Source organism: Equus caballus, chromosome 25, assembly GCF_041296265.1.
Source record: "Equus caballus isolate H_3958 breed thoroughbred chromosome 25, TB-T2T, whole genome shotgun sequence".
NCBI lineage: Eukaryota > Metazoa > Chordata > Mammalia > Perissodactyla > Equidae > Equus > Equus caballus.
Genome location: NC_091708.1, coordinates 45132383 through 45145416, shown reverse-complemented (window position 1 = coordinate 45145416; position 13034 = coordinate 45132383). Strand labels below are relative to the sequence as shown.

The 13034-nt window shown below is 56.5% G+C and overlaps 1 protein-coding gene across 1 annotated transcript; it reads left to right on the top strand.

Moving 5' to 3' along the window:
• The first annotated feature begins 3880 nt into the window (after nt 1–3880).
• On the top strand, nt 3881–12265 carry LOC100069029 (ficolin-1). Its single transcript, XM_001498857.6, has 9 exons — nt 3881–4191; nt 5433–5546; nt 7058–7111; nt 7650–7685; nt 8472–8504; nt 8955–9082; nt 9533–9662; nt 10555–10689; nt 11786–12265. The coding sequence occupies exons 1-9, from the start codon at nt 4089–4091 to the stop codon at nt 12031–12033; spliced, it is 981 nt and encodes a 326-aa protein (XP_001498907.5). The 5' UTR covers nt 3881–4088; the 3' UTR covers nt 12034–12265.
• The last annotated feature ends 769 nt before the right edge of the window (nt 12266–13034 follow it).

The following is a 13034-nucleotide window of genomic DNA, read 5'->3' as shown; positions in this document are numbered from 1 at the left end:
TGCTCAAATTGTTGTGGGGGCCCCTTTCCCAGGCTCTGGGCTCCAGGCTTGGCTGACAGCCTCTGCCCCGGCTGAAGGGCTCCGGGTGTAGACCGACCTCACAGCCAGAGGTGCCTGCCGGGACTCCCAGGTGTAGTGCGTGCAGCCAGGCGAGCGGCCCTGTTTCCCACAGCCTGTGGACCTGAAGAGCAGGCCGGGAGGGTGGCCCAGCAGAGGGACAGGAGACAACCTGGCTTAGGGGACAGGCCCCACTCCTGGGAGGGAGCCAGACGCAAGGAGGCCAGCACTGGTGGCCTCGAGGAGCCAGTTCTCTGTAGGTGCGGGAGGGCGCGCCTGCTGCTCCCGGTGCCCTGCAGTTCCTGGAGACTCTTGCTCAGGACGATGAAAGCTGCAAACGACTTCAGTGCTCACAGCAGGGATTTCCCCAAAGACCCATCAACTCAGCGATGGAAATCAGCGGTTTGACTGGAAGCTTCTGGGCCCCAAGTCCTCCGTTTGCTGTGCCGACCAGTCCTAAACTATGACGTGGTGATCCGCTGACCCGGGCCCTGTTGCAAGACCCGCCTTGACCCAGACCTCGAGATCTCAACCATGGAACCCCCTCCTCGCTGCCGCCTCGCTACCTAAGCTCTCACCGGGTGTCCTTGGGGAGTTGGAGAGTGAGCATCACCTGACGCACTCTGCCAGCCCTCCTGCCGCAAAGCCCTTAGGACGGCTCCTCCGAGGGAGCACCCAGGCCCCGAGGGCGGGCGTGTGGGAGTCCCAGCCCCCTCAGACCACCCCTCATGACACGGTCTGGCAGCACCACTCCTCCCACACGTGAGCACAGCACAGGGCGCCCCACGCACAGCGTCAACCAGCTGGGACTTCCTCTGGGACTTTCTCAGTTCCTAGAAACAGCAAGGAACACAGGGCCTGCCGGAGGTCTGGGGAAGCCGGGCCCCCCTGTGGTCTCCTCCTGGAGGGAGAGGGCCAGACCCCGCTGGCTGCCCACGGCGGGCGGGGCACAGCAAAGCATCTCCCCCACGGTCCTCCGTCATTGGGCCCCAAGCACTCTGCCTGGGGTGTGGGAGCGGCCAGCCTAGCGGGGGTTTCCTGTTTTAATTTTATTGCACAGCCCTCTTCCTCTAATAATAGACTATCACCTTTCTGTTCTATGAAAAGGGTCAAGTTTCATTTCTTGTTTTTCCATATGAAATCCCAGTAGTTCACACCATTTACTGAAAGCTTATTCTTTCCCCATTGCTCTGTAGAGCCACCACTGTCCTAGGTCAAGGGTCAGCGTATGCCTAAATGTGTCTCTGGACAGTTTGTTCAGTGCCATCGGTTTGGTCTGTGTCCTGGAGCCAGTACCAGGTTGTCTTAATTCCTGTGTCTCATGACAGCATCGGCGTCAGGCAGAGCAAGTCAGCTTTCCTCGTCCCTGCTCGAGAGCATCTTAGCTATTGACCCTTCGCCTTTTATACAAATTTTAAATTCATCTTGTCAAGTTTTGCAATAAAATGAGCATTGAATTGATAATACAATGCATCTATAGATCAATTAGAGGGAAATTAACATCTTTACAATATTGAACGTTCTAATCCATGAACATGGATAGACTATCCTTCCAAATATTTTTATGCCCTTTAATGTCTCTTTCTTCGTATTTAATAGTTTTCTGCACAGAGGTCTAGCATCTGTTTTGTTAGATTTATTCACGGTTATTCAACTTTGGTGTTGCTACTGCAAATTTTTACAATTTCATCTTGTAATACTTTCTGGCTAATTTTAAGAAACACAATTGAGTTTTGCTAAGCATATTCATTCTAAAAATTTAATGTTAGATTCTCTTGAGTTTTCTGCATACTAACTCATATCTTCTGAAGATAATGATAATTTTGTGTCTGCTTTTCCAATCCTTTTACATTTTTTTTCTGCCTTCCAATCCAACGTTGACCAGAAGTGGCGATTCTGACCATCCTCGTCTGTTCTCAGTCTCTGAGGATGCTTTTCAACTTTCACCATTAATCACGTTGTATGTTGGTGTCTGCAGCTTCTGGGGGTCTGCTTCTATAATCTGTTGTTTCTATTTGTTCTTGCACATTTTGTCTTTTATCCGCATGAAGCTGGTGATATTTTACAATGTTCTAACATTTAATTCAAAAATATGTGTATATACTTGCAGAAATGACGTAAGTCCTGCGACAGTGCTATTCTCCTTCAGAGAAGATTTGTGTTGGTTTCAGCTGGAAGCCTGAGGGCGTGAGCATCTGTGAAGACCTTGCTAGAATTTCAGGAGCTGAGATGCTTTTCCTGGGACGCTCAGATGCTGGCTGTTGATGCTTCATCCTTATTCCTAGAGCAGCCCTTCTGGATCCCAAGCCCAAATTCACACCCTCAAGAGGCCCGAGACCCCAACCTTTGACCTTTAGCACTGCAAAATTGTCAAGGAAACCGACCAGCTTCTCAGGTGTCTTTAGGGATTGGCAAAACCCCTGGCAAAGAGGCCCAAGTCCTGGTTTCCCTGCTCCGGACTTCTGGTGTACCCAATGGTGTGGCAAGGTAACCCTTTCCTAGATGGCTGACTCGGCAAGGTAACCCTTTCCTAGATGGTTCACTTGGCTATGCTTTCAGGCAAATACCTTTTTTAATTATTTGTCTGTTTTTCCTTAGTAGGATGGATGACCCAAAATACCTCACCTGCCATTTCCAGAAGTCAAATGTCTCTTATTGATTCAACTTTAAGATATTTGAACTTGACAGAATCTTTCATTCTCACATCCTCTTAGGAACATTAAATGGATATCCGATTGGATTGCTGACGTCTCACCTGAAATTGTTCTACTGAAAATGCAAAGAAAAGGAACCACTCTGGTCCCTAGGGGGTCACATGTTGATAGAGTTGAGGGACATTTACCTGCTGCCTCTCTCGATGTCCTGACTCACCCCAGGTGAGCACTCCTGCTGTCGTTGCTCCCCGACAGACAAAGTGGCACCCCTGAAACCCACGCCTGTGCTGTGGGAGCAGGCTGCCTGGTCCAGAGGCTCAGGGAGGCTAAGTGGTGTCTGAGGCAACACAGCCTGTCTGCCTCCTCTGTCTCATAGGCTGAAGCCGCTGCACAGAAATTGGCAAAGTCTAGTATCATTGCAGCCCTGATAGAGAGGGATCTAAGGTCCTATGTCCCCCTGGACAGCCCACTCCTTTTGCTGAACCTTTGGTCTGGCCGTCCCACCATTCTTTCCTACTTGGGGAGCTGGTGCATTCAGAACGCCAGCCCATGCATGCTGCCGGAGAAACATCAAGTCACAGAGGAATGTCCCCCCGCCCCGCTCCTCCCCACGTGTCACTGTCCTTGTCTCCTCAGTGAGCGTTTCCACACATCTGCAGAGCCCCTTCCCGAAGCACCCACAACGTGCTCAGGCTGAGCATGATCCACAGAACCAGACATGGATGATGCCTCAGGGATTTGCAGGACAAGGCATGTCCTCACCTTCAGGTCTAATGAGCGGACCAGTGGTCCTCAGTGCATCAGGCAGACTTGACACCACATCTGGCTCTTTCTAGCTGTGTGACTTCAATTTTTCCACCTGTGAAATTCAAATAATAGCTCCTATCCGATGGAGCTGGTGTAAGTAGAACTTAGCATATGACAGGAGCCCAGAGTTTTTTCCCTTCCCCTATGTCAAGTGTCAGTGACTGGCTCAGACCCTGAATATTCTGGAGATCAGATGAGGGAGTTATCTTCAGCCAACCCTCCAGGGCCTCAGGGCACTCTTTGGGGATCCTGGGTAATGAAAAGGCGCTTGGAGACTGTGCTTTCCTTAAACCACAAGCCAGGCAGACCCTTTCCGGCAGAGGCATCCTGGGAGCTCAGTTGACTGGGGACAAGGTGTCCTTGCTGGAGGAAGTGAGCCTGATTCAGCGGGCAGCTTGGTGGGGCCCACGGGGAAGGAAACACCCTCTGTGATCATCTCGTACCTCCTGTTGGTGCAACCAAAGAGCCTGCAGGAAGTGGGTGTCCCCAGGGGAGCAGAGAAACTCCGGGCCCGGGCTTGGGCAACCCTATAAGAGCTGGGAGCCTCTTCGAGGCCAGAGACCAGAGGACATGGAGCCGAGCAGAGTTGCCATGGCCCTGGGGCCTGGAGGCCAGCTCCTCTTGCTGCTGTGCATCCAGACCCTGCCTGCCCAGACTGCCGACACCTGTCCAGGTGAGACGGACCTGAGTTCTCTGGGCCCTGAAAGCTGATAACTGGCCCCTCATTGACCACTTACGGAGCCCCCTCTTAAACCCTCTACACGTGTCTTCTGAAGACTGTCAACAGCTCGACTTCATCCTCTGGCAAGGAGACAACTGGCCCGCATGCTTCTGGTGGGAGGGAGAGGAGCAGGGACTTCTTCTGGGGTCTGGATCCCAAGCCCACGGTTTACTGACGGAGCCTCACAGCCGGCCTGGACTGTCTCGCTGGGGAGGAGGAAAACCCCCTTCACCGTCTCTGTCTGCTCATGGGTTTCCGGAGAGGCGCTCTGAGGTTCTCTAACCCGGGGCTCCCCCACCTGCCCGGGGGTTTAACATAGACTGCTGGCCCTCACCCCAGAGGGTCCGACTCAGCAGATCCAGGGGCTCAAAGGGAGAGTGGTCTCCCTCCCCATCCTAGGCAGGCGGATGGGCCACGCCTGGAGAGGGATTGCTCCCGGGTCAGTCCAGCCTCCTCCGGAGTTGATGACGATGCCATATTCCTCAAAGTTTTCTCTCGTGAGGATAGTTGAATTTTGTGATCAATATAATTCAAATCTAAGAAGCAAATAATTCCCTGGTTCCAGTCTGGCCGGGGCTTGCTCTGTGTCCTTGGGTTAAACACCTCCCCTCTCCAGGGGACCCACACGGACTCCTTCTGAGATCTTCTGGCTCAGGACTCCTATGGTCACCCAAGATCTGAGGGTGAAAATGCTACGTTGACCCAAATTCCCAAAGTTTCCTGTAAATATTTATTGTTACTATTTATTGAAAGTACCCACTGTTGATGCAGCTCTTTTCAAATGCCTTGAGTTATACCAGGATTTTTAAAATTTGCATCATCTAATCTAATCCTCTCCACAGACCTATTCCTGTCTTTCCTGGCAGTTCAGAGGACAGAAGCCCAGAGGGGTTGAGCAACTTACCCAAACACACACAGCACTGAGGGACTGGGTTCCCCTTAGGCAGCGTGGACTCAGATGCCAGGGCTCTGCCTCGCATCAACTCCCCTCCTGACCAGCGCCCACCAGAGGCAGGAAAAGCTCACTGCCAGGCTGACCCTCAGCTGAGGCAGGTGACACTGGCCAGAGCCATCTGCCCAGGCCAGAGGTCACTGCAGGGGCAGATCCCCTCACGTCGGGCACCTGTTGCCAGCTCTGCGGGGCCCTCGGCCCGGGACGAGCGCCCTGACTGGCACTTTGTGCTTCTCTGCAGAGGTGAAGATGGTAGGTCTAGAGGGCTCCGACAAGCTCACCATTCTCCGAGGGTGCCCGGGGATGCCTGGAGCCGTGGGGCCCAAGGGAGACACAGGCGCCACTGGAGGGAGAGGTATGTGCTCCGGGATGGGTGAGGGGTTCCACTGAGTTCTTGCTCTTCTCAAATGAGACCCCAAGGTGGGCAACACCACACACGGATCCCGGGTCGGGAGGTTGGGTCTTGGCCCTGCTGGAGCCAGTGTCAGAAGCCCACCCCCCCAGGCCCACGGGGGCTTCTGAAATTCCCTAGAGGGAGCTGGTCTGTGAAGCATTTTATGAGCGCACGTTTGGGCATATTTTCATGGAATATCTGCTTCCTGGTCCTTGATCCAGTGTTGGCTGTACGTGCCCATTGGCAAGATCTCTGGTCTTGTATCCTCCGTATTCTCATCTGAACACTGAGGCCACGACTTTCTTCTGTCCCCACCTCAGAGGAGGAAACGGAGGCTCAAGGAGTCAGCAGCTTCCTGCGTCTCCCATCGGGAGGCCTGGGGCTGGGCCTCCATCCAGGTCGGCTTGCAGGCCGCCAGTGGGTTCTGCGCAAGGACCTCTTGTGTGGCCCCTCTCCCACCATGGTGGCGGCCCGCTTTGCATGGCTTTGGGTCGCCGAGCCTGGTACAGAGGGCAGGTGTGCACCAAAAGGTCAACAAAGGTGCTGCCTTTTGAGGAGAGCGCCCCTGGCCTGGGTTGTGTGTGTGGACACTCGAACGGCAGCTGGTAGCGACGTCGCATCCAGTCCTAGGATCGGGAGGGCTGTGTGTGCTCACCGTGATGGGCTCAGTGAGGAACGCTGGGGAGGAGCTCTTGCCCGAGGAAGGAGGAGAAGCAAGTCTGGGTCCAACCTCCCTGGACCAGGCTTCGACGGGTGGGTGTGGGTAATCTGCCCCCAAGCTGAGCCAGCCCCACTGCTCTGCCCCTGCCCGCTGCAGGATGCTGAGCCTGTTGGGGGATGTGCGGCTGCTGAGCGGAGCCTGGGGGCCTCTCCTGACCCTCCCACCCATCGCTTGGGATGACTTTGGGGGAGGGGAGGGCCCTGCTCTGGGCTCAGGCCCACGTGGTGTGTGGAAGCTGGGAGCTGGCCCGTCCTAGCCCCCTGCTAGCATAGATAATGCCGGCCTGGGAGGTCACATGGCTCCTGACACCTCCTCTCTCCACGAGGAGGGGCAGGTAATTGCACCCCGACCTCTACTGCGCCCAGAGGCTCGGGCTCTCCGTCTCCCAGGGGACCTGGTGTGACAGGGTCTTGGAGGACGTTTTCCTTGTCCCAGGCCCCTGACCAGACGGTCGAGCTCTGTCAGATCAGCACGCACCTGGGCCTGCTCCACAGAGAGCAGTGGAGGCTGGAAGCCAAGTGGTAACCCTGGGGCCTGAGCTCAGGTGCCAGCCCGGGCTGCACCTGTGCTACTGTGGGTGCTGTGTCCCCACCGTCTGCAGTCACTGCCAGCTGAGTCCCGGGGGCCGCGATTCTGCAGACCACTGGGGCTGGAGCAAGACGGGTCGGGTCTTTACCACTTGGAGCAAAGATCCTCAAGTAGAATTGCTTAGGTTGCATTTTTCTCAATGAAGTATCTTTGGAATTTGCAGGAGAAAGAGGTTCCCCTGGAGCCCCTGGGAAGGCGGGACCACCTGGGCCTAGAGGTACATGCCACCTTTTAGATAAAGAGTGAAGACCCCTGAGTGGGACCCCAAGGTCTGTCTATAGAGAAATGAGAGCTGTAGAGACAGACAGATAGACAGAGATAGAAGGGAGGAGACACAGAGAGGGAGAGAGAGATGGGGGAAGAGGGAGAGAGACAGAGAGAAAGGAGGAGGGTGGAAAGAGAGAGAGAAGGAGAGAGACACAGAGAGGGAGACAGAGAGACGGAGAGGGACCCCGTCATATTTTCCATTTCCAAAGAGCCTTGAGATAGTGTGTGAACTGAGTCCTAAATGCAGGGTCCCGGGTCCAGAGTGACCCCTCCTCACCAGGGGAAGAGTCCCAGAGTCCCCTTCCCCTCCCATGAGACCTGGCGCTTTAAAACCATCGTAAGCCAACAGAGCCATGCGTAGGTAGCGTGCAGAGCCCTCAGCCTGGGACTCCACCCAGCCGACCTCCTGAAAAGCAGAGCAGGTGTCAGTGTCTCAGGGACCAGTCGTTCTCCCCATCAGCGGTCCTAACTCCAGTGTCTCTCTCCAGGAGATCGCGGGGAGAAGGGCCAGCGTGGAGAGAAAGGTGAGCCTGTCCCGCCGTCCTGGCTCCTCGGCAGGCTTTGTCCAGGGGAGGGGTCCCAGAGGCCTTGGTCAAGCCCAGCACCACGCCGTGGGGAGGGTCTCAGACCCAAGTGCCCTCTGTTCAGGCAACGGGGTGGGGGGTTCTCTCAGCTCACAGCCCAGCCTCGGCCAGCGTTGGACCCAATGGTTGGCAAGACTACATGACTGCATGAATGTGGACATTCTACTTAGTCTATTCTTTTTCTGATTTACGTTCATTTATAAAAAAATTTGTAAAAATCAGAAAAGGCAAAACTCAGAAAACTCTAAGACATAGTCACATTCTCTGTCGTCAAGCAAAAAATGCAAGCTTGGGGCCCAGACCCAGATACCAAACGCCTCCCAATCCTCTCCACACCTGGAGACGCCGAGGGGGAGGCCGGGCTGAGCTGGACTGACCGTGACAGACCCGGAGCGGTCGGGTCTCTGCTTCTGAGCCCGTGAGGGCCAAACGCGATGGCCAGGACAGCAGTCCAGTCAGTGCCCCCGAGCGATGGTGCTGACTGTCCCCGTCCCCTGCGGGCAAAGCCAGAGGCAGGAGGGGGCCAAGCAAATGAAGGTTTGCCCTACACGCTCCAGAGAAGTAGAGTCTAGGAGCCACCCATCAGAAAGGGATCCCATCCCACCTGGAAGGATCTGGATAATTGTCTCCATTCTCCTTTCAATGTCCGTGGAGCAACTGGGGCTGGAGGGGTCAGGTACTCTGATCTGCAGACTTGTGACATGTGTGTCCTCTGTACCCACACAGGAGACCCTGGGCAGCCTCAAATGTGTGCCACAGGTGACTGACCACACCACTGACCTGGGTACCTGAGCCTGGACCTGCTCCCCGCTGGCCAGCAGCACAGGCTCAAGTTCCAAAGCCCAAGGACAATACAGTGTCTACACATATTTTACTCCCTCAATTACTCAAGTAATAGGCATCTATCGCCTGGATAACTCTAGAATATTCCATAGTAATTCTGCTGAAGGAGCTTATAATATTCCCTGGAAGGCTAGGTGCCTGGGGACTAAGGTGGGGGCAGCCCGGGAGGTGGGGATGGCAGGGGGACCGGGCTTGGCCATCACAACTGGGTGGCCTTGGAGGGCCGCACCTCTGCCCCGGGCCCCGGAGTCCCCCTCCACCCATGTGGATGCCCCCTGTGCCTGCTTCTCCCTCCTGCCCCTCCCCTGCACCCGCCCTGCCCAGGGCTCCCTGTCCCAGAATCCATTTCCCGGGTTCCGTCCCCAGGACCTCGGAACTGCAAGGAGCTGCTCACCAGTGGCCAGACTCTCAGCGGCTGGCACACCATCTACCTGCGTGACTGCCGGCCCCTGACTGTGCTGTGCGACATGGACACGGATGGCGGGGGGTGGACGGTGAGTGTCAGGATCTCCGAGACGCAGCGTGGCCCTTGGGCAGAGGGGGCAGTGCCTGGGACTCTCACAGACCGGGTTCTACGCCTGGCGGAGAACTCTCTCTGTGGCCTTCATGAAAATGTGTGCCCCTGCAGCCCCGGGCTGGCCCTTTCCTTTCACTGAGGACGGGGAGAACGGGAAATGTGGGTGGGTGGTGAACCCATGTGGGAGGGAGTCCAGGCCCTGGGGTGAGGCCAGGAGGGAAGCCTGCTACTCTCCAGCTGTGTGGCTTTGAGCTTGTCGCCTACCCTCTCTGAGTCTGCATTTCCTCCTTGGTCACATGTGGGCACGCTCCTGACAGGCCCTGGGGTCTGGGCCCAGGATGCTCTGTGAGCTACAAATGTTGCTCCCAAGTGTGGCCGAGGTCCCCGGGGGCTGCCCTGGTCTCCCGAGCCCTGTCGTCCTCCACAGGTCTTCCAGCGAAGGAGCGACGGCTCCGTGGACTTCTTCCGGGACTGGGCAGCGTATAAGCGGGGCTTTGGCAGTCAGCTGGGAGAGTTCTGGCTGGGGAACGACAACATCCACGCCCTGACCGCCCAGGGTAGGGCCCGTGCCGGGGGCTTTGGTGGTCTTGGGGTTCTGAAATCCACATGCCCCTGACCTTAGACTTGGGCCATTTGGGACAGAAGACCCTGCTCCTCCTTTACCCACGGGGTTAACTCTCAGAGCAGAACAACTGTGACAACCTAGGACGTGTGTTCTCTTAGACTCTCTAAATGTTAGAATCAGAGGAATTGGGATTCTTGGGGTGAAGACCTCTTCCGGCCTCAGGGCCAGTTATACCTGCCGAGAGGACGGCGTGAGAAGGAGGCCGTGAGGTCTCGGGTTAGCCCCCTGCCACTTCAGACTGTCGGTCTTGAAACTGGGATCTTAGCCCTACCGTGACCCCTCCCTGGCCTCCCCCGGCCAGCACATGTGACAGTCCCCACACAGCCACACGCACCCCAAGAGAGAGAGGACTGTACCCCCATTTCTCTATCCCACAGGATTAGCTTCTCCGCTGGTCCCGAGGTGAAGTGCCACATTGTAGACCCTTTTTTTCCTGCATCCACTACCCCCTGGCGACCGGGAAGGCATCCGCTCACAGGCCTCAAATTCTTAAAAAAGAAACTACAATAGTTTCTCAACCCATCATGTTAGTAGCTTAATCATCTGCAGGAGAATTTACACTTTCAAAATAGAGCAGTGCTTCAATGCATCAAAGGAGCGCTAACTGTGGGATTTCAGGCACGGCTTACGGAATACAGGGAAGAATTTAGAAATAGACCCACTGCCGAGGTCCTCACATCCACATGGGATTTCCATATAGTCCCAGTCGAACTTTCCCTGGATGTCAACTTCAGACATCCCTCAAGAATTTACCCAAATGCTCCATCTCCCCTCGCTGAAGGCAGAAGGACTCAAGGTTGGGACCTGAAAGCCTTTCCCCCCAGGAACCAGTGAGCTCCGGGTCGACCTCCTGGACTTCCAGGGAAACCTCCAGTTTGCCAAGTACGGGTCATTCAAGCTGGCGGACGAGGCAGACAAGTACAAGCTGGTCCTGGGAGCCTTCGTCGGGGGCAACGCAGGTGAGAGTCCGCACCGGGCAGAGTGGCCTGGGCTTCAGAGCCGGGTTGGGGGGCAGAGAGAACTGCCCAGGGTCCCGGCTCCGTCTCCCCTGGGTGACCCTGGGCTGGGGCCTCCTCTCTCTGGGCCCCAGCCTCTCTGTCTGTAAGTGCAGACACGAATTTCCACGTCTCTGTGTGGCACGGGGACCAGTGACATAATCAGGTCCCGCACCCAAGGCCGTGTCTGCGTGTCTGTGAGTGGGGCCGGACGTTACTGACCCTCATCCCTGCTGACACCTGCAACACGACCGTCATTCCACACGGGGTCTTAGGGCCCTGTTCCCAAACTGTGTTCCACGGAACAGGAGCCCTGTGGGATGTTCTCTGCCTAGAGGCGTCTCTGGCCATGTGACCTGGGGAGGCGTTCCACGTGACCTGGGGAGGCATTCCCTACGGAGCGTCCTCTTGGGAAGCCCAGCATGCAGCGAAGGCGCTGAGAGCTGCTCCAGCAGGAGCCCATTTACCTGTGTCGCACCCAGAGCTGCAGAGAGCAAGGCACTCCCCGGGCATTTGATAACGGGAGCCTTCGAGTGTGTGCCCCCGACACGCACGACCTCACTTGGGCCCTCCAAGGAGGGAACGGGGCAGGGCCCATGGTCCCATTTTGCAGGTGGCAAAGCTGAGGCTCGGGGCGGGCGGGAACGGCAGGAGCCGGAGGTGAGCTTCATTCCCAGGGCTGAAGATGGAGGGGGCCCCCGGATGAGGGCGGTGCTGTCCTCACCGGGAGACCCAGAGATGGGGGACGGAGCCCAGAGAGGAGGAGCAGGCTAGGAGGGACTTCAGGGGCCAGAACAGGTCTGACGGTCTTGGGGGAGCCTGGAGGAGACAGGTGATGGCTGGAGGAGGGAGGCAATGCTCTGTGTGGAGGGGGTCCTGGACCAGGAGCGGGTCATGGACCTTCTGCTCCCTCTGCCTCAAGGCCCAGGCAGGCCCTCCGTCCTCGGGGCTCGGTGATGCATCTCTCCAGTGAGGGCGGCGCTGATGAGGAGTGGGAGGCAGGGCCCCTGACAGCGGGGCCTCTTCTGGCACCGACACCACCCTGTTTCTCCCTGAGCAGGAGATTCCCTGACAGCCCACAACGACCGGTTCTTCTCCACCAAGGACCAAGACAACGACCGGAGTTCTTCCAGCTGTGCTGAGAGGTTCCATGGGGCCTGGTGGTACGACAACTGTCACTTGTCCAACCTGAATGGCCGTTACCTGGGGGGCCCCCAACAGAGCTACGCGGACGGCATCAACTGGAAGTCCTGGCGAGGCTACAACTACAGCTACAAGGCGTCGGAGATGAAGGTGCGGCTCAGCTAGCCCGCGGCCGCCTCCCCACCCGGGCGCTTGCTCACCCCCCAGTGCGGCTGCATCCGAGAGCTCGGCTGTCCCCAGAGAACGGCGGGGCTCCCACGGTCCCGTGCTGACCCCTTGCCTCTCAGCTCTGTGTCACCCTCGCTCACAGCCCTTCTCTGCCATCCGTGTGTCCCAACGCACACGCCCGGGCCTCACCGGAAGGAAGAATTAAATTTTTCAAGTGTTTGCTTTCTGACGGTTTTGTTTTCCAGTTTTAATTTGCGTTGAGCACGCGTCCTTGTGAGCATTCCCCACAGCCGTCGTGTAGCAGGTCCCTCTTCACCTGTCGGTGAGGGTGGGGGTGCTCATTTCGCAGATGGAATTACTGCTGTCCAGAGAGGGCAAGAGGCTTTCCCGAGGGCCACCAGCCCAGCCTGCAGCCTCCTCCACTGACAGCATGGGAGGGCCTCTCTCCCCCCAAAGGCTCCTGCAACTCCTCATGACTCACTCACAGCGTCTTCACACCCCTTTAAGAAGGTCACTTTGGGCCTAGAAAACTCTCGTAAAAAAAGGGAAAAAAGTCAAATTGGGACATTCTGTTTCCAGTCACACAGAATGGATACATTGGGCCAGCTGTCCCCTGAGAACAGCTGAAACGCAAACACCGATCCACGAGGAAATGGCTGCCGAGTCGGCTCGGCCGAGTGGGGTCAGCCGGCTACCCGCATCCGAAACGCAGAATTGGGCCCTGACCTCACACAGCACCAACCCCAGCTCCAGGGTGACAGCAGGCAAGCCTCATAGGAGACGACGGAGGAGCGTGCTCTCCATCCCTCACGCCAGCCAGGATTCCTTAACTAGGACTTCAGAAGCGCCAGGCATTCAGCAAAGATGGATAAATGCGAGCACATTAAAATCAAGAGCTTCTGTTCATCAAACCACACCTTAAGAGAGGAACAGACAAGTCACAGAGGGGTGGGATCACTTTGCAACACATACTCGCCCATTTCCTACTCCTGCCACAA

Excerpts from the sequence above, each read along its gene's own strand:
- LOC100069029 (XM_001498857.6), top strand. The coding sequence starts at position 4,089 with ATGGAGCCGAGCAGAGTTGCCATGGCCCTGGGGCCTGGAGGCCAGCTC. Across the intron at positions 4,192-5,432 it reads GACTGCCGACACCTGTCCAG|AGGTGAAGATGGTAGGTCTA; the intron begins GTGAGACGGACC and ends GCTTCTCTGCAG. Across the intron at positions 7,686-8,471 it reads GGGCCAGCGTGGAGAGAAAG|GAGACCCTGGGCAGCCTCAA; the intron begins GTGAGCCTGTCC and ends GTACCCACACAG.